This window comes from Malurus melanocephalus, unplaced genomic scaffold, assembly GCF_030028575.1.
Source record: "Malurus melanocephalus ecotype Western Australia unplaced genomic scaffold, MMel_1.1 scaffold_586, whole genome shotgun sequence".
NCBI lineage: Eukaryota > Metazoa > Chordata > Aves > Passeriformes > Maluridae > Malurus > Malurus melanocephalus.
Window position 1 is genome coordinate 264,094 of NW_026623818.1, and position 18,680 is coordinate 282,773.

Genomic DNA, 18,680 nt, shown 5'->3' on the forward strand with positions numbered 1-18,680 from the left:
AYACAAACAATGCAAAACACAGGAGARCTACACAGACTAATATGAGTCTTGTTTGTACAAACCCCTCCTCCTTCCCACCATTTCAAATGAGTGCTTGTGGAAAGGTTTCCAGGATCAAGTTCTTAATAGCCACAACTTCATTAAATCCCACTGACAGCCCAATAAATGATTCTGTAAACAAATACTCCCTCCTCTCCACTTTCAATTTAGTGGATTTAAAAAAATCTAACTGCACCTTTGAAAATGAAATAATGAAAGTGACGTCAAGGATCATACTTGGTAGAAACCACTGCCATCCTTACCCAACATATCCAGTGATGGCTTGTCTTTGTTATTAATGAAAATGGAAAGCATATGTAATTTTTTAGTCCTGGTTTCACAAGCAGTGTTTTCTGATGCAGTTAAAGAAAGAGAGTAAATGTTCTTCTCCAGCAATTAGAGTCCCACTGCTGAAAGGATAAATAAAGCTTGTGAGCTTAGTTTCTTAGGAATACATGAAATATTACCTATGTTGTTGCTCCTGTATTGTTCTACTAAGATCAGATATATTCTTCATTAACTGAAAAAAGTAAAAATTACTTTGAGGAGAGCCTTTATGTGCTGCAAGCCAAGTTTCTTCCCACAGGTTTAATAAGGCAGCCAAAAGGAGGAAAATGTTTATGGTGAATATAGTTCAACAGACAATACAATCTGAAGTTTCTTCTCTTTAGATTAATTTTCTTGAACAACCAGGCACAAAATAATCCATTTAATGAGACTGAATTGAAATAACGGATGCTGTATCAGCATGTGGCACAGTGAGAAACTAAAATAGAAAAGGGTAWCATCACAGTTTGGCAGCCTGGGTTTTGTGCAGAAAATACTTGGGGGGGAGGAGGAAAGCAAGTACGCTACTGCATGTTGTTAAGACTTATTTAATCTTCTTAACTAATTACTCACACTTCCTAATTCAAAATCATACAAACAAAAATGTTTAGATAAGCCAGGAGTTTTTTCAAATGGGTGCCCCCTACAGCTTAGAAAACAAACATGACAGGTTTCCCCTGTCTGATATGCTGCCATTTGCAGAAGAACAGACCTAACTCCCAGAAAGACAGAAGACTAATTAAGACAGGAAGACAGGCAGGTCAAACATTTGGTGTGAGGGATGTGGGACACAGGGGAGAAAAAATCATGTTACATTCCACTTTCACAGCAGACTGATGGGAAGCTTCAAGCCCTTTCTCTGATTCCATTTGCTGCTGAGAGACCCTGTATTCCTCCTGTTTCTCTTCCCTTCACAGCCCTTTCTTTGCATACCATTTCCTAAACCTCTTGTATCTGTGAGYTGGCTCAGTGGGGGGACTTGCCCTATCTGCCTTTACGCACCGGCACAACCGGTGCAGGTGAGCAGAACAGGGCAGCAGCCCCTGCAGACCTGCCCTGCTTTGCCCTCTCCTCCCACCTCTCTGGGACTGAAAAGAGAACTGAGCTCCTGTCACCATTAGGGCTCAGTCATGGAATCCTCCTCCAGCACATGTCAGCCACATTGAAGCCTGACTTAATTTACACAGACTGAAATGTCACTGAACCTTGATGTATTCATCACTTTTAAATACTTGGCTTCTGATCCAAAGTCAGCTGGGTATGAAGGACTGGTTTTGATTTTGGCTCAGGCTTTGCTGCTTGGGATTTACACCTAGAGAAGGTAAACACCCTGGTCTTCTCATCAAACACCTACCCTTGGCACAAGACGGGGTGCACAAGCATAATTGTACCAGAGCTGGCCACACTACTTAAACCAGAGCAGCCCCACTCAATTCTTGGACATTTGATTTCCGATTTCACTTTTTTGATCCTCCTGCTGTAGTATGTTTGTAAATGTTTACAATTCATCAACCCTCTCAGTACACTCACAAGTTTTGACTCTAGATTACTTAAGTGAAATTTCAAGCTTGCATTAATGAAGAAAAGCCCCATATATGGAACACCAAAAACCATGACATTATACTAAAAGCTTTGAGGTCCAAAAGAAATTTTTTAAGGGAATGAGCACCCCACAGCACACAGAGCTTTAGAACAGAGCTCTTCTTCCTTTTGATTTTTTTAATGGTGTGGGGTGTGTGAGTAAGGAGAGAGAAGGACAACCCAGCAACCAAAGAGGATAAAGAAAAATCAGCATATTCTGGTTTTGTTTGGCCTTTCAGACCTCACAGGCTCTAAAGCATGAGTCAGGTTTCCAGTGAAACAGCTTTGTTTCCCAGTATAAACATCCCTCTGGAGGCTGTTACCACTGATCCTTTTTCTTCAACTGGGGCCTGATTCAGCTCCCACTGAAACCAGCTGGATTTTTCCTTTTGTTCTCCTCTGGACCTTTTGGTCCTCTTGTAGCTGAAAACCAGCTATGCCCATGGGAGCTTGCTTGCCAGAATTAAATCTAGTGCAAAGTTGTTCCCGTACAGTGTTAYTCTCATACAGTTACAGTTCCTCCACAGCTCAAAGGCATCTCACTAAAGAACCTAAATCTGGGTAACTTCTGAGAYTGACTCTGCTCTGGGGTAATGGCTGACATGAGAACCACCGGTGCTTGGGTGCTGGGCCAGCCAGGCTGCCTTGGCTCGGGCAGGGGTGTCCACTGAGAGCAGTGCAGCCCCTGGCACTGTCCAGAGAGGCTCGTTCATGGCTCAGAAGGCAGATTCTGCACGGAGAGTGCTTGGAGAGGTTGGCCTTGAAGCCCGTTACTCATCTTTAGTGAACTGCCACCAAGAAGCKATGACTCTTGCTGCTCACCTGAACAATCCTCTTAAAATAATAAATGGCACTGCTGATCCATTGCCATGGTCATTCAGCCATCAGACTGCTGGTGTTGGCTTTTGCTTTCCTAGTGCCTTCTTACAAACCAGGTTTTCACTGACTCCATAGCCCGTTGTTGTTTTCCAGTCACTCCCAAGAGTGCCTCACAACACACTCTAGAATGTGACAGATTTGATGTATCAAGACAGCCATAAAAGTGAAGGAAAACAAGCCTTGTGAAAATAAACAAGCTGCACYTCTGATTGGCAATCCCACCTAGTTCATTCCCTTACAATTGTACTAATCATTAGGACTCTTGAAATGTTTCCCAAGGAGAGGAAATGAAGTTGCTGAGATGGGAAAGGATATGAAATTTCCTGACCAGACTAAAGCACAGGTGCCTGGTATCTGGGATGTTACGCAGTATTTACCAAGGGAAATGCTGCTGCTGGATTTTTTGCATGCTTCTAAAATTGTTGTCCATCCCCTCTCAAAAAAGAAGTGCCATTATATATTTCCTAATGCCTTTAGCTCTGAGAAGATGCTGAGGGCCAAACAGCTGTGATTCTCTTGTAAAGTACTTTGGCATCTGATGCCCCCTCCCCCATCCCTGCAGTTTACTGTCAAAAGCTCTCTAAGGAAAAATCCACATATGAAAAAAAGATCTTTGATGGAATGAAACCACAACCAGCTACTAAATCAATTGAGTTAGGAAATTCCCATTCCTTCCTCCATTCATCCAGAACCAAATCTCCTGTGGGAAGCCATTATTATTTGGATGTTAAAATCCTCTTCCTGTACCAAAAAAACATTTCTGGAGCTGCAACAGCACAAAAACCTTGTTTATTAAATCCATGGGAAAATAATTCCACCTCCAAAGAGCTGAATGCTAGGCCACTGTCTGTCCACTGCCTGAAGTTCTTAGTTAAACAGCTGGGGAACCTGAGGAAAATGTCTGATGACATCATCACTAAACAATATCAAATTAAGAATGCAGATCATCATTTCACTCACACATCATTTGAGAACATTTTCAGGAAAGGAAATGAAAAGTTACATTGTTGCCACCTGTGTTGATTACTCTTATGAATTAAGAGAGCCCAAATTACTTTTTTTTTCCTGTATGTTTTAAGGAAAGACAATACAAAAAAAGAGAGGCAGCCCGCATACAAGAATCCCCAGTGAATGTAAAAATCAGTTCCATTCTCCAAATCCAGGGCTAGTCCTGGCTCAACAGCAGAGGAAATTTGTAGTGCCATGAAACCAAACTCATTCACCTAAGAGCTGCAAAAGAGGTATTAGTTCTGTGCTGAATTTTAMTTAATTATATTTATACATACACTAATAAAGATAGTTGTTTAATACTTCCTCAGTGGTAAATAGTGATGAAAACACAAAATAGCATTTCTCCCTGGTCTAAAGTTCACTACTGCTGCACTGCAGATCCGAATGTCCAGTCTGGATTTGTACACATCCCTTTCTCTTTTAATACCTATCACTCCAATTACCTGCATGGTTTGAAATTAACATTAAGTTGCTAATTATTACTAAGACTACTGGGACAGATGGCTACTTAAGAGACTGTAGTTGTTTATTTGTAAAGCTAAATTTGCTTTGTGTTATGCTAAAAACATTTCAAAACTGACGAGCATCCAAAATACTTTTGAACTCAGCGTGTAATGCTTGTGAAATGTAGCTCTTACACAAGCATGTAGTGCTTGTGCAAAATGCAATATATGATTTCCTTCCAATTACATGTCAGGAGTCTCAAAATCACTTGGAATTTTTACATGGTAACTTTGGAGTTTACTTTTCCTTTGTATAATTTTTGGTATGATGTGGTATCTCCAAGGCTCTGAACAATCACTTGACATGTAAGATGAGTAAGATTGATTTCTTGATCATCCCTGTGGAACTCTATCTACAGAGGCCATATATAATTACCCACTGTCAGGATTTGARCCTAGTGAAGACATGGTAGGACCATTATCTTGCAAAATTCTAGCAAAAGATCTATGAGAACATGTGTGTGTGAGCAAGAGGTGATTGTCAGTACCAGGAAGGATGTGACTGTTCTTTTTAGGAAAATCCATGTCCTCTCCATCTTTCATTTGGAAAGGAACAGAACTGGCCAGAGCCTTGTGTGATGAGATCTCATGGCAATAATGACATTCCAAGGGCCATCATGTTCACAGGGGTAACCGAGAGCTTCCACCCAGGCCTGTCACACTGCATTGTTTGGGATGGCCCCTCCCACAGCCCCCAACCTCAYGTACCCCAACACCTGCACCCCCAGCTCTCCTGCTCTGCTGGCCTCTTCCCATCGCTGGGGAACAAACGGATTTGATTTCCTCCTTAGCCCACTGCACACCAACTCCAGCCAGAGTCCTCCCTTACATTGTCTGCTTTGCCAATTGGGTTTGTTCTTGGCTAAACCACTGCACTGACAGGGGCACCTCAGTACAGTTTGTTTTTTATCTTCTTGCTCTGATATTACTGCAGTTACTGGCTCTGCTGAGGGTAAATGGCAAACAAAATGTTKGTATATTCCAAGATTTTTCAAATACTCCCTTCTTCCCTTTTCCTTTTGGCACAATGCTATTGATAGCACCGAACAGACCAGATTATTTAACTACTACCATACCACATAGCAAAGGCATGACATACTATAGACTTTTTCTTCTCCCTATTGCATATCACAAAAGGTAACACTAGGACTCAAACAAAAACAAATTACCTCAGTAACTCCTGGAAAACTCAAGTAGTTAATCAGTTACCTTTTATTTACATATATATGGTTAATGCTGAATTAAGTTGTAAAAACCAAAAGCTGATTTATAGCCCCAGTCAGCCTTAATTAACATTGATTCCAGGGGAATAGTAAATGTGAATAGCCTTCACAATTGAGGTTGAACAATGAACTCACTGGGTGTTGTCCAATTTGTAACATGATTTACATGGAAGCAAGCCCTTCTTTTTCTAGGGTTACCCCTTTTTTATCTGGTGTTTAGGATGGGTTATATATAATCCATAGATAGGACCATTTGCTGTCAAATATTCTCCTTGATTTATAGTTAGCCTTTACCATGGTCACTATAAATAAGGGAGAAAAAAACCCMAATTTGAGGCTTTGCAGGGATTCCTTGTTCTTGCAATGTGTCATCGCTTCTCCATTTCATGGCATTTTTATGAAGTGGCCATAATGAAAGTCAGATTAAATGTACAGGATATATACGTTTAATCAACAGCCATTGGAGTCGGTAGTGCTGGAAGAGTTATAAAAGCCCCTGTGAATGCAAATTTATTGCAAAAGGATCTGCGTCTCGGTGGTAGGAATATCTGCTGAATGGTACTACCTGACACAGAACACCTAAAACTTTCAAAAGTGAATTATTTAAGTGTAAGGCTTTGCTTGTAAAGCCGCCAGCTGCTGGATTTCAAGACTTGAAACTGTTCCAAAACATGGGACTAGGTACTTTATTTGTGCACWAGAGTAAATACTCTGATTTTACTGCCAATTTAAATGTGCTCAGTTTACAGTAATGAGCTTGTATAGGCAATACCTTGTTTATAGAAAGTGGAACAGGAAGAAATTTACATTAACCATTAACAGTAGCAATTTCTCTTGCTTTCAGCTCTAACTTTATGCCAAAWAGATCCTTTCCATGTCCTATCTGAAATATTTACTATTATTGTTCTTTTTCTAAATCTGTGGGATAAACAGAGCATTCAATAAAATAATACAGCTTTTCCTTCCAATCAGCTTGAATTGCAGCACTCTTGTAATTCTAAGACACTATTTCTCATTCCTACGGTGAAACATATTTTAAGAACAAATACATGTCCTATGTACTAGCAGATCTGATGATAGGGGTTAAWCCCAGCATAATGGAGTTAACATTTTTAATCTATTTAAAAAAGAACAGACCACTTTTCTAAGAGAAGTGTACTGAATTGTGTCTGCCACGATTTCTCAGGTTCTTGTACTCAACCACACTGCTTTTTTTTTTCAATGCAGCTCACACGAGAAGCCCATGTGTTTATGTACATCCTGCCACCTTAAACAAACATGCTTACATCTTCTCTGGCCATCTGCTCCTGAAGCTGGAAGTTTTTCTCCCTTCCTCTCCCTTCTCAGCACCCCCTGACRCACACGCTGAGTGCAGTTACCTCTGAGAAAACTCAGTGGAAAGCATGAAGTAAATTCCTTCTTCCACATAGGTCACAGATCTCAATGCTTCTTTGTTTCACTTACAGTCTAAAAGTGACAATGATACACCAGAGGATTTTGGCATATGGTGTTATTCACTAGAGATCATACTGGGGATTCCTTCACTATCTCATTCTGGGTTAGCTCCAGAATGTCCTAACAGAGCAGTACTTGGGTTTGCCATACAGTGTAATCACTGAGCAGGGTGACACCAGCACAGTCTGAGGAGCTCACAGTGCAAGGACAAAAGCAGGCTCAGGATAAACGGAGCATGCAAGGAAAGMAATGGTAGTGGTGTAGTAGGTCCTAGATTCAGCTGAAAACCTAAAAAAAAAGAGGCAAGGGGGCGTAAAGAAAGGACAGACTCTGGAATGGATGGAGTGGCACAGCAAAGAGGCTGAAGTTTTAAGCATAGGGAAGATGAGGAAACACAACAGAAATGCATCCAAAACAGCAAGAACACATGGAATTTTTGGTTTTATGTACAGTTGTTCGATTGCCAGGGTGTTTTCCAGGCAGGCACAGGTTCCTGCCACCCACAGCCACAGTGAGCTGGGAGGAGTGAGCTCTGAAGCAGGAGCTGTGTCATTGCAGTTACTGTGGCACCAACCCTGAGCTAATAAGCCCTGCTGAGAGGAGCACAGATACAGGACTTCGATTTGGCTTGGACAATAGGTTGAGCAAGCTCATGTCTGGTAACTGAAACTCTGCAGACATATTTTTGCTTTCATACATATAAAGATTGGCCAGTTTTTCTCACCTGTGTATTTCTGATTGGAACTGAGACTCCTCAGTCTTTCAAAGGGTCCCTGTCTTCATAAACACAAAAAAAACAGGTGGTGACCATTTCCTCTCTCTCTGTGTGAACTCCTGTCTTCAGTGAAGTCAGGAGTAAAATTCGCATGTATTTCAATGAAGTCAGGACATCCTCTTACACATTTAAATTTGTATTTCATGGAATTCGATGGAAGCATATTGATATCTGGACCCTAAGGAACCCAAATGGTGCCTGGAATTTTTGAACACTTTCATTCTTAGAAAGATTTAAAAGACATGAAGAGTCTGAATACCTGGAAAACTTTTTGCTCAGTCATTTTAAAGTAATGACTTATTTAATACTTGCTACTAAATAATTCTATCTTGCTCTTGAAAGTCATTCAGTAGAAAGTAAGTGACATGTATGCAGCTACCAGTAAAAATCTACTTTCAATAAATCCATTTGTCATTACCTTTGTCAAGACAGCTGTTGTCAGCACCATTTCCATTTAAATATGTTTTGCCCTGACAGTTAAAATGATACCAACACTGAGAGAATGTAACMATTTCCATTGTTCCAAGCAGATAAGCAAGTTAGTTTTGTGCTGCAAGCCATCACTGTAGCCATAATTAACTGACTGTGTATTGAAGAACTGTGATGTTTGAGATTATTCAGCCTTGACTGGGATGTATCAGTGACCAAATGTTTACTCACTGAACTGAATGATTACTCCAAATCCTTGTCTTGTCTCCAGCAGTTTCAAGGCTTTTTCTCTGATAAAGGTGTTTTTTTTTGTTGGGTTTTTTTTTTTTTTTTTTTTTTTTTTTTTTTTTTGTTACAGTTTTTGAACCAAATTTGAACATCAACCAATGTTTGGACTTTGATGTTGCTTCTATAGTGACACTGCTGTAGAAAGATGTCAGGGGCTGACCTCTGCCTGAACTTTTGAAAACTGTACTTTTCACATGCAGAAATAAGTTTCAGTTCTTTTGTATTAGAATCTGCAGGTTTTCTCAGGAGTTTGTTGTTATATCCATTACTGTTTGTTCCTGCAGGAGACCTGATGACTTTTCGTTCTTTTCTAGATTTTCATCAATAATGAGTGGCAGAATTCTGAAAGTGGAAGAATATTCCCAGTATACAATCCAGCAACAGGAGAACAGATCTGTGAGATTCAGGAAGCTGACAAGGTAATGTACCCCATAAACGGGTATATGTTTAATGTATAAATTAATGTGTAACAAATAACAGAAATGCATAAATTGAACAAAGCAACCACTCCATATTAGCACTGTTGGACAGTTCTTTTATTAATCATAGTTCCCATCATGTGACGAAGCATGTATAAGCAAATTCCATAAGCCCGGTTGTGTTAATTAGCTGTGTCTTTGTTTCTTCCTTCTTCACAGGTTGATACAGACAAGGCAGTGAGGGCAGCTCGGCTGGCTTTTTCTCTCGGTTCCGTTTGGAGGAGAATGGATGCGTCAGAAAGAGGCCATCTTTTGGATAAGCTAGCAGACTTGGTCGAAAGGGACAGGGCAATTCTTGCTGTAAGTGGCATATAAGAATCAACTGTCAAATCAGTTGTCAGTTTTACATTCTGAGAGCCAATTAGTTAATGAATGGGTTGATATGAATTGTATGTGAAAACCACACTCACCTTCCTGGCAGGGATGGCTCTGTCCACTTACGACGTGATGCAAAGCCCATAAAGTCAACAAGAGGCTTCCAGGGGGCTCAGATCAGCTTTTAATTGGCTGTCACACAAAAACAGAGGTGTGCACACACATGTGTGCTTGCCATACAYGCCTGTAACTCTTCTAGAATAAGAAATGGCAGAGTGGAATGATTTGTGCAGATGGGAAGGGAAGGGCAGGTTAGATGCTTAGGGACACTCAGCTAGTGACACAAATTCTGGGTGCGGCCCCGTTACGCTCATGGATGAAGCCATTGGAATGGTGGCATTGTTAATGTTGTTTTCCGCATGTCAARTGCTTTGAACTAAGCCAGTGAACATCTTAATTCCAGCTTTGTCAACACTTAAATCATCTAACCGCCGGCAGATACTGTAAAATCGCCATGGGGAGAAGGAAGTGCACAGCAAATCACGTTTACTCTGCCTGTCATTTGACTTTTATTTCTAGAGCCAAGTTCTTTACTGAGTTGCACTGCAGGCAGTGCCATTAMTTGCTCTCAGGGATGTAAGTCAGTGAAGAATTAGGCCTCCATTCTTCTCTATAGAAACTCATTTGATGATTGGTGTATTACACACGGCTGTCCTTTGCCCATTCTTAATGATTTCTATTAGACAGCTATTGAGAATGAGTTAAGCTACTCAACATCTTAGGATATTTTATTGGATTCTTTTTGCTAAATGATCTTAGGAACCCCTAAGAGGATAGCTTATAAGACACTTTTAAAAATAGGAATATTAACTGAAAAATAAAGACATTAGCTTGTTAATTTATGAGCTTCCCTAGAGGAAAGTTTGTTTATTTGATGGCAATAAATAAACTGGCTGTACAGTATAGATATCTCAGACCTCAGCAGGAGTCTTGGCAACCATATAGAGAAATTTTTATATTCACATCAATTACATAAAGAGGGATATGTCCATTCTTCTCTTTATGGATTCAGATCATTAATACGGGGTTACAAGGAGCCCCTTCTCAGCTGTTATCATTAACATAACAGAACCCAGTGTGACAGGCATTTTTCTCTTGGCTCCTGATTAAAGCAATTCAGCATTTATAGATCTGGACCAAACACAGTGGCTATTAGGTTCAAAGTACACAAAGACACATGTACATGCATGTGGACACACACATAAACCCACAAGACAGACAGATGGACAAACCCACATAAACACACACATATGTTCCTTAAATCACAGCCATTCCAGAATATTTCAGAAGAAACCAGTTTGGTTTTTCTTTAAGGAAAATAATTTCTGTTCACATTTGCAAAAAGAAATCATAAAGGGGATCAGATAATGGTTCTGAACCTTCTGGGTTAAAACTACACCAGGTTGTAACTGATTGGTCTTCATTAAAATCTTTGTCATGATTCAAGAGCTGTTAAGATGGTGAACACTTAAATACAAAATATTAAGTCCAACAATGTTACTATACTTACATCTCTTAACTTTTTCTTGTCCTGCAGACTATGGAATCACTGAACAGTGGCAAACCCTTCTTGCAAGCTTTCTATGTAGATCTCCAGGGAGTCATAAAAACCCTGAGGTATTATGCTGGTTGGGCAGACAAAATCCATGGAATGACCATTCCAGTAGGTAAGAGAAATTAAAGCACAGCAATGCACCTAACCCTTCTCATGGCCAGACACCTTAGTAGCTTACAGCTTTGTGGAAGGCAGAAGAGAAGCCTGGGCTGCTATTAAAATGTGTAGGATGTTGCTGAAGCAGATGTTTGAAAGTCAGCAAGAGCAGGACTGGGTGCCCTGCTCTTGTTCTGCCCCAAGTGCACATGTGAAGAGGGATGGGTTTCTTAAGCATGTGTCCATCTGAAAAGAGATGCCTCAATACCTATATTTACATATTGATACACGCATAAAAATGRAAAAAATGCCTTGGAATTAATGAAAATAGTGTTGGGTGTCTATTTAAGAACCAGTATCTTTATATAGAGATCTTGAAACAGTATCTTTATKTAGAGATCTTGTTTATGTCTTCTTACTGCTTATGCAAATAATTTTACTAGGGACAAACCCTGGATTTAACTTAATTTATACTTTGAGAGCATTCTTAATGTTACCACCTAGAACTCCATATACATATGAGAGAGATTTTGTTATAGATTCTTCTTCAAATTATTCTGTGGGATGAGTTTATATTGCATGTATGAGATAAACCTTTATGCATGTTAGGAAATGATTATGTTCTTATTTTTTGCTAAAGAGATAAGAAAAAATCCTTACAATTACTTTTATTTAACAAGTCTMTTCCTCCTACCCCTCCCTCCCAGCTTTTTAACAAATACAGGCTGCACTGTCTGATGCAAACATATTCATTTGCAGTCTGGACTAGATGTACCAAATGCTATARTTACGCAACATGGCAAAACCGCAGAAAATGATTTTATGTAGGTGCCGTCATTAAGACAAATGTACTCATCTTACATCTGCATAAAATAAATCTCTGAAAAAACATTAAGGAAAATGAACATTCATTATGTGGATTCTTTTTGGCTTCATGGTGCACATGTTCATTGAACATGTATGTTTAGTCTACTTTACCCTGCAAAGGAAGGTACACCCAGGGGTAAATGTCCTTTGCTGCTGCCCAGCTATTTCCATGGTGTTTCACTGTGTGACACAGTATCTGCAGTGCACTCATTCATCTCTCTACAGTAAAGCACAAAACTATCCAAGTAAGGCAAATAGATAAATTGAAAATGTGCCTCTGAAATTTTCAGAAGGAAAACGTCATTTAAGTCTAATTGCAGTGTTACTCATTTTGCTGTTTCACCTTGTTAAAATTGCAATGTGCACTAACTGGCATTTATCTTTATTATCTTATTTTCACCAAAGAAATAACAATAATAATATTTCAGGCGTAGACATTCTTGCAAGGACTCCAAGTTTTCCTCTGTCATTTAGGMTGAGATTCATAAATCCCAGTTTTGCTGTTTGCGCTTCACATTTAATCATACAAAAGTGCAAACCACACCATAAATTCATGTATTCAGCAAATTTCCTGTTCCCTAATCTCTTTCTCCCCGGTCAGTGAATGCCTCCTTCTAACTCCTTAAACCCACAGGTACACAGAAATTAGGTCAGTCACCAAAAGGCATTGCCAGATTAAGGAGAACAAATATTCTCTGCTTATTCTTGGTTTCAAGTATCTTACAGGATAAAACCTGATTTTTTTTTTTTTCAGTGAGGTGGGCTATGCTGGGACAAAGGAAGGCACATTTTCAGCATCCCTTCCTCAATTGCAATCTATGTGCTATCACAGGCATCAGTGGTGTAGAACCATAAGTCCATTCACAGATCCTCAGGGTATCGCTTAGTTCTTTTCCTTTGTTTAGCACTTCTCTTTATTCCTCTACCTTCACACCATAAATTTGTCATTCTCATAAAGCTATCTTAGGGCAAAGCCAGTGTTAAAAACAATGGTGCTCTTCATTTCACTTAGCATCAGCTCACCAAAGGTAAACAAGCACAACAACAAAACCAAAAAAAACCCACTATTAAATTTTCTCTTTCTATTCAGTGTGCTAATAAATCTAAAACCTCCCAATCTTCTTTTCCTGCAAAATAAAAATAGGCAATTGATAGACAAGTAGAACAGTTTGTTTTACAGTCACATTCCTTTTGGCCCCAGAGCTACAAAACCTTCAGACTGCCCTTTGCTTGCTCCAATGTGTAAAGTCTTAATGATTTAAATTGAAACAGAATGAGACTAGACCAGAAACTGTTAAACTAATAAACTGAATGCAAACAGAATGTATCTTTAAAGCAATATACGGTATGATATAAAGAACCAACTCAGCTCTCCTCACCCTCTTGTTTGCTGTGTCCTGCTAGCTGAGGCATGAGACTGTGTTATGGTTGTTATGCAAATAAAATAACCGGGATGGAGACTCCTGATGGAAATCTGAGCAAACACATCTGTGGAAGATATTGCTGTCCCAAAGTGAGATCCCTGGACAAATGGGACTTGCTTTCTGATTAAAAAATTAAAGTCTTTGGGCCAAGTGCTAAGCAATTGCAAATTGATCTTGGTCTATTACTATCAGTGAGGACTGAAGAATGTCAGTGTACTTCAGCTGATTATATTAAAAAACCCTTTTAACACAAAATTTTAGATTGGATGTGGGATCAGTGTCAGATCCTCCTCAGGCAACGTTCTTCTGGTRGCCAGCTAGTAAAGGACAAGAATAACAATCATCAGCCACGGTATCTTAGAATAAGTTTCATTAGCATGCCTTAAAACTCTCAAAGTTTTTTAAAGTCTCCTGTATCATTTCTAAGGCAGCTTTGTATGCTCACTGGTCACAATAACAGAATTAAACTCACTTAATTCTTGAGCTATTTTGCCATGGTAACAGTTTGTTCTACGTTATGGACAAGGTAGCTCTTAGATCCATCTTTGGCCTGTCCAGAGACATCCAAGGCTTCTTGAATAACTTCAAGTCACATATGTTACCAAAGATATTGTTAGAAAGCAACCTCAAAAATCCCATCTTGACAGAAAGTCTGTGGATGATGAACTTTGGAAGTAGGTGTCAAAAAGGGCAGCTGTCTAGAGCTTAGTGGGAGACAGCAGGGAGAGCAGCTCTGCATGGGAGGCACCGCTCTGCGGAAAGAACGTTCTGCCTACACTGGGCAGAATTAACCACCATTTGTCTGCCTTGGCAAGAGGTTCAGGTTATCTATAACTCTGTGTGATGAAGCACGCAGACATGTGGCAGTGATTATGCAGTGACAATCCAAAGTCAGACAGTTGCTAATGTAACTGTGTTACTGTTATGTTGCCTCCATCCTTCTGGCTGAGGACCCACCTCTCACAGTAGTACCAAGTACAAGCTGGTATTTTTAGCTGACTCCTCTGTGTTCCTCTTGARCACTTAGACAGTTTTGCTTGTATGTACTTCTCTGTATTTTGATTTCTATTTCACTTCTGTCTGATCTGATGAATCTTCCTATGGTCTGTGAACCACTGCTAGCACCTGTGAAAGATAACCTGGAAAACCAAACTGTGACACAAATATTCTTATCTCCACTAGCGAGTTGTTAAACATCTGGAGACCAAAACGTTACAATGGTGTTTAGTCAATGCAGAGCAAACCAACTGATAAACTGTTTTCTTCTGCCTTTTCCTGATGTGAATCTCTTTGCTCTCTTTTCCTCCCTCCTTTATTTTCTCTGTTCTGTCCCTTGTCTAGGTTTCAGACTGTTGTTACCTTTCTCATAATTATTCTGTATCTGGCCCCCAGCTGACATATTAGCTACTCTAGCTCAGTTTTCTACTGAGCAAATCCTTATAGTAGATGGATAGAATTAAGCAGACCTGAAAATAAGTTATTTCTAATCAAATTCAAGTTGAAGTATTTTCTTAAACCCAAGAAACTTCAAGGATTCATCTGTTTATTGTTACCAGATATATCTTAGAGGATGTTTCTGCAGGTTTGCAAAACATTCTCCTTGGGGAAGTTAGGCCCTTCCCCAATATTGTGCAAGGGTGGCTGCAGCTCTGGACTGAAAGGGGGAGAAGCTGGCACTGCCATTTCCCAGCCCAGCCTGGGAGGGAAAGCACATTTGTCAGAGAACAATGAGAGCAAAGCCCTGTAATCTTTCCTCCTTCTGTTACTCCCTTCCGCTGTCTGACCTTTTCTTATCCTGGTAAACCATCTCCTGCCATTAAGCCTACGTAACTTTCTCATCATTCCCACATACTTAGCTGAAATTATTTTCCCAATTTAAGAGATTCAAGTTTTTCTAGCTGACCAAACGCTACAGGCCAAGGGGCACATTCAGCTCATGCCTTTAGCATAGCCCTTCCCTCAGCTATAGCCTCACTGCAAAACATTCCACCTCAGTTCAGAGATAACTCRAGTTTATACAGCTATGAGATTCAAYTGAGGTACAAAGGTGYGGTAAATCTACTTTGCACAGATGCAGGCCAAGTTAGACAGTACCTTATTGATACTTGAACTGGTCACCACAGAGCAGSTYCCTTTCTGGCTCTTTGTTAACTGGGAATAAACCTGCATGTGTAACCTCAGCATGTGCTCCCTGACCACAGGAAGTAAATGATGCTCAGTGACACASGAGTCACAAACATTCCCTCTTCATTCCACATCCACAGATAGTGGAACATCATTCCATCACTTCAAACTGCTTGTCCTCAATGGCAGATGAGTCAGCTCTATGTTACTCTATTATGCCACGCCACGCTGTAGACACACCTTTATATTGCAGTGTTCCACTCATGYCTTTCAGGAAATTGCCTTTGTGACTCTTTCTTCACTTCTCTCATCCTTAAATCAGYCAGTAAGTGGCTTCCATGTCACTGCAATTTTTTGTGCAGTACAGCTCTTTCCAAGGAACAAAGCAGGTTACTTTCTGATGGGAAGTCTGCATCCTTTGTTCTACAGAAAGAACAATTAGATTGCTCCTGAACCTAGGTTTCCCATGCTGGCTCTCAAAAAAACACTTTCATGACTTCTTTATTTCTTTTTTTTTTCTGCCATCAAAGGCTGATCCTTAGAGTTTTTTCCCTCTGCCCCCCCCTTTTTTTTTTTTTTTTTTTGTTAACTGCACTTGAGAGTAACCATGCTCATCGGTTTCAGATGGAGATTATTTTACGTTTACAAGACATGAACCCATCGGAGTGTGTGGACAGATCATCCCTGTGAGTATCTCTACTAGTGCTTTCTATTTATTTTCATTTGAACCAGCTCTCTTTAAAGATACATAAAACATGGTCTTCAGCTATGTGTGTTTTCCATTACGAAAAAAGCTGAGCTCATATTGTTGACATATCTTTAACAGCCTCCCTGCAAATGCTTATTTGAACATGCTAATAGGGTTTAGGCTCTGTTATTAGGAGTTAAGTTCTCAAGTCATAGAATTCATATGATTAAAACAAGCAAAGCAAAACACAGTGTTAATATGCTGTCAGTGGTTATGGATGTTCACACAACTTATGGAAAATTGATGCTTTGCTGTGGTAGTCTCTTTATTTATTTAGTTTTTACTGTGATTTAACAGGCTCCTCAGTTCCTGGGAGAATGTGATGTATTTTAATTCCATTCTTTCCTGCTATTTCTTTTACAAGGCTGGAAGAGCAAAGGAAACTCCAGGAGACATATCATTACAATTAACATTGTGTAGCTAATAGAACACATTAAATGTTTTATTTGTTRTGAGAGGGAAACACATGATTTCATCAAATCCAATACTCACCTTACACCCCAACAGACACCCTCATAATAAAATCTTGCTGAACACTGCATGGGAATTACACTGAGAGGGTAACCTTTTTGGAAGAGCCAGTTAACCAGCTTTGGCAGAAATTTCAATGGGAGGCTCACATACAGCTATCAAAATATTGCATGGAAGCTTTTTGCTTGACAAAACACTGGGGGACTAATCAGGATATTCTCTGAAATTTTTGTTGATGTTGATTTTTTATTTTGTTCATGTTACCACTAAAGCCACTAAACAGAAACATGGAGCAATTCTATTACAAGAGGAGCAGCCAGAAAAGTTTACTGTTAAGCCCTTTTCCTCTATTTCTATTTGTTATTTCATGTCTTTGTTAAGGGGTGGTTTTTGTGTTTGGCACTCAGTTGAAACTCAGAACAACATGCAATGACTCAGAGAGTCTGTGGCTACAGCCATTCTGCAAACACCTACACACTCTCCTAACTTGGTCCTTATGAATGAAAGATTCCACAGCTCAATCCCTCAGCCAGGCACACAGATAAGCATTTACTAAATTACAATCCCCACATCTAATCCCAGTGTTGCTGCACATCTSTGATGCTTGAGCTTAACTGACAGATCTGTTGAAGAAACTTGGCCACAGGCTGAGGATCATGTCTAAAGCAGGATTTATTTAATTTATTTAATTTAGACATGTAAAACTTTGTTCAGGGTACCCAACCACCTACCATATATGTTCATTCTTTGCTCAGTTTTGTCCTCCAAAGCCTGAAGATGGCTGTCATACTCATCTATTCTAACACTACTGCTGATGTGTTCTATATTTCCTCCACACTACCAGTCCCAGAGGACAGCCCAGGCTGCTGCATGTGATTGGCCACTGCATGAGCAAATACGTTATTCAAAAAGAAAATTAAAGAGGAAGTCTAAGACTGAACTCCTCATCCTCTTTCATATCCCACTTCCATCAAAACATGTGCTCTTTGGCAGTGCTGTAGCATAAACAGGGCTATATAGGGCCCTATAAAACTGCTGTGAGCTCTGCTTGCAATGCCATTAGAAGTGCAGGCTGTTAACACACTGCTGGCCCTACAGCTCCCCTCCCAGGTTTATGTACTGGAGATGGAATTAAAACATCACTTTGTCTCCAAAGTTTATAAACAACAGAGGGAGTAAAAAATTGGGTGTTCACTGAAGGAAAGACAGTTGTGTATTTTTTCAAGCTAGCCAGGGGCTAGAGAGATGTCTGTGAGAGTGGCAGCTGATATGCATCAGGCAGCAACACGTTCTGGCCAGTGGCTGACTCTTTGACTGATGTTTTCTATTCTCTTTCTGAAAGAGACTGTTGTACGCATTTGTAAGGATGATTSTACAAACACAGTTATTTTATTACTCTGACATTTTCACTAAAATCAGCAGGACCATACACTTAACCTGCTATGATCATGCCTTGGTGCAAAAGGCTCATTATTTTTATCTTTATCCACAGCATGTTTGTGTCTCAAACTAATAGAATTCACTACATCATCTGCTGCAGCTAAATGAAGTCCTAATGAATGACAATACAAAGTTTTTATCAGCAGAGAGTTTCTCAACTTGTTTTTTACTGTTCTTTTAATGTCTTCCATATAAATCTCTCAGTATGAAGYCTTCAAGAAAATTAAGTGCTTTGACTGAACATTGACATTTATGGACTTTTAATTGTAATTCCATCAATTAAGGATTATAAAATTTTGAATATAAATTTTATATCTTAATATGTAGTCAGGGATATGAAATTTACATCCAAAAATGCTTCAACATGAGCAAACGGTTCCTTCCAAATGTATCAGACACAAGAACTATTTTCATGGGAGAATTAAAAGTGCCAGTTGCAAAACAGTAAATTAAATAAAAAGTTGTGACTTAAAAAATTAACAGATAACAGAATAGTTTTTTTAACAGAGATTGCAGGTGGGTGCTGTATTCCTTTGAACATGAGAGAAAGAACTAAAACGTCACTGTTGCTGCTTTCTTAATGGCAGTAAT

The 18,680-nt window shown here is 39.6% G+C and overlaps 1 protein-coding gene across 1 annotated transcript in view; it reads left to right on the forward strand.

Annotated features, from left to right (window-relative positions):
- The window catches only part of ALDH1A2 (aldehyde dehydrogenase 1 family member A2), a 54,251-nt gene that overhangs the window by 14,274 nt on the left and 21,297 nt on the right, over positions 1-18,680 (forward strand). Inside the window, exons 2-5 of the mRNA XM_057382766.1 lie at positions 8,825-8,929; positions 9,149-9,289; positions 10,902-11,031; positions 16,055-16,116. Of these exons, the coding sequence (XP_057238749.1) occupies positions 8,825-8,929; positions 9,149-9,289; positions 10,902-11,031; positions 16,055-16,116 (438 nt within the window). The remainder of the gene's footprint in view (positions 1-8,824; positions 8,930-9,148; positions 9,290-10,901; positions 11,032-16,054; positions 16,117-18,680) is intronic.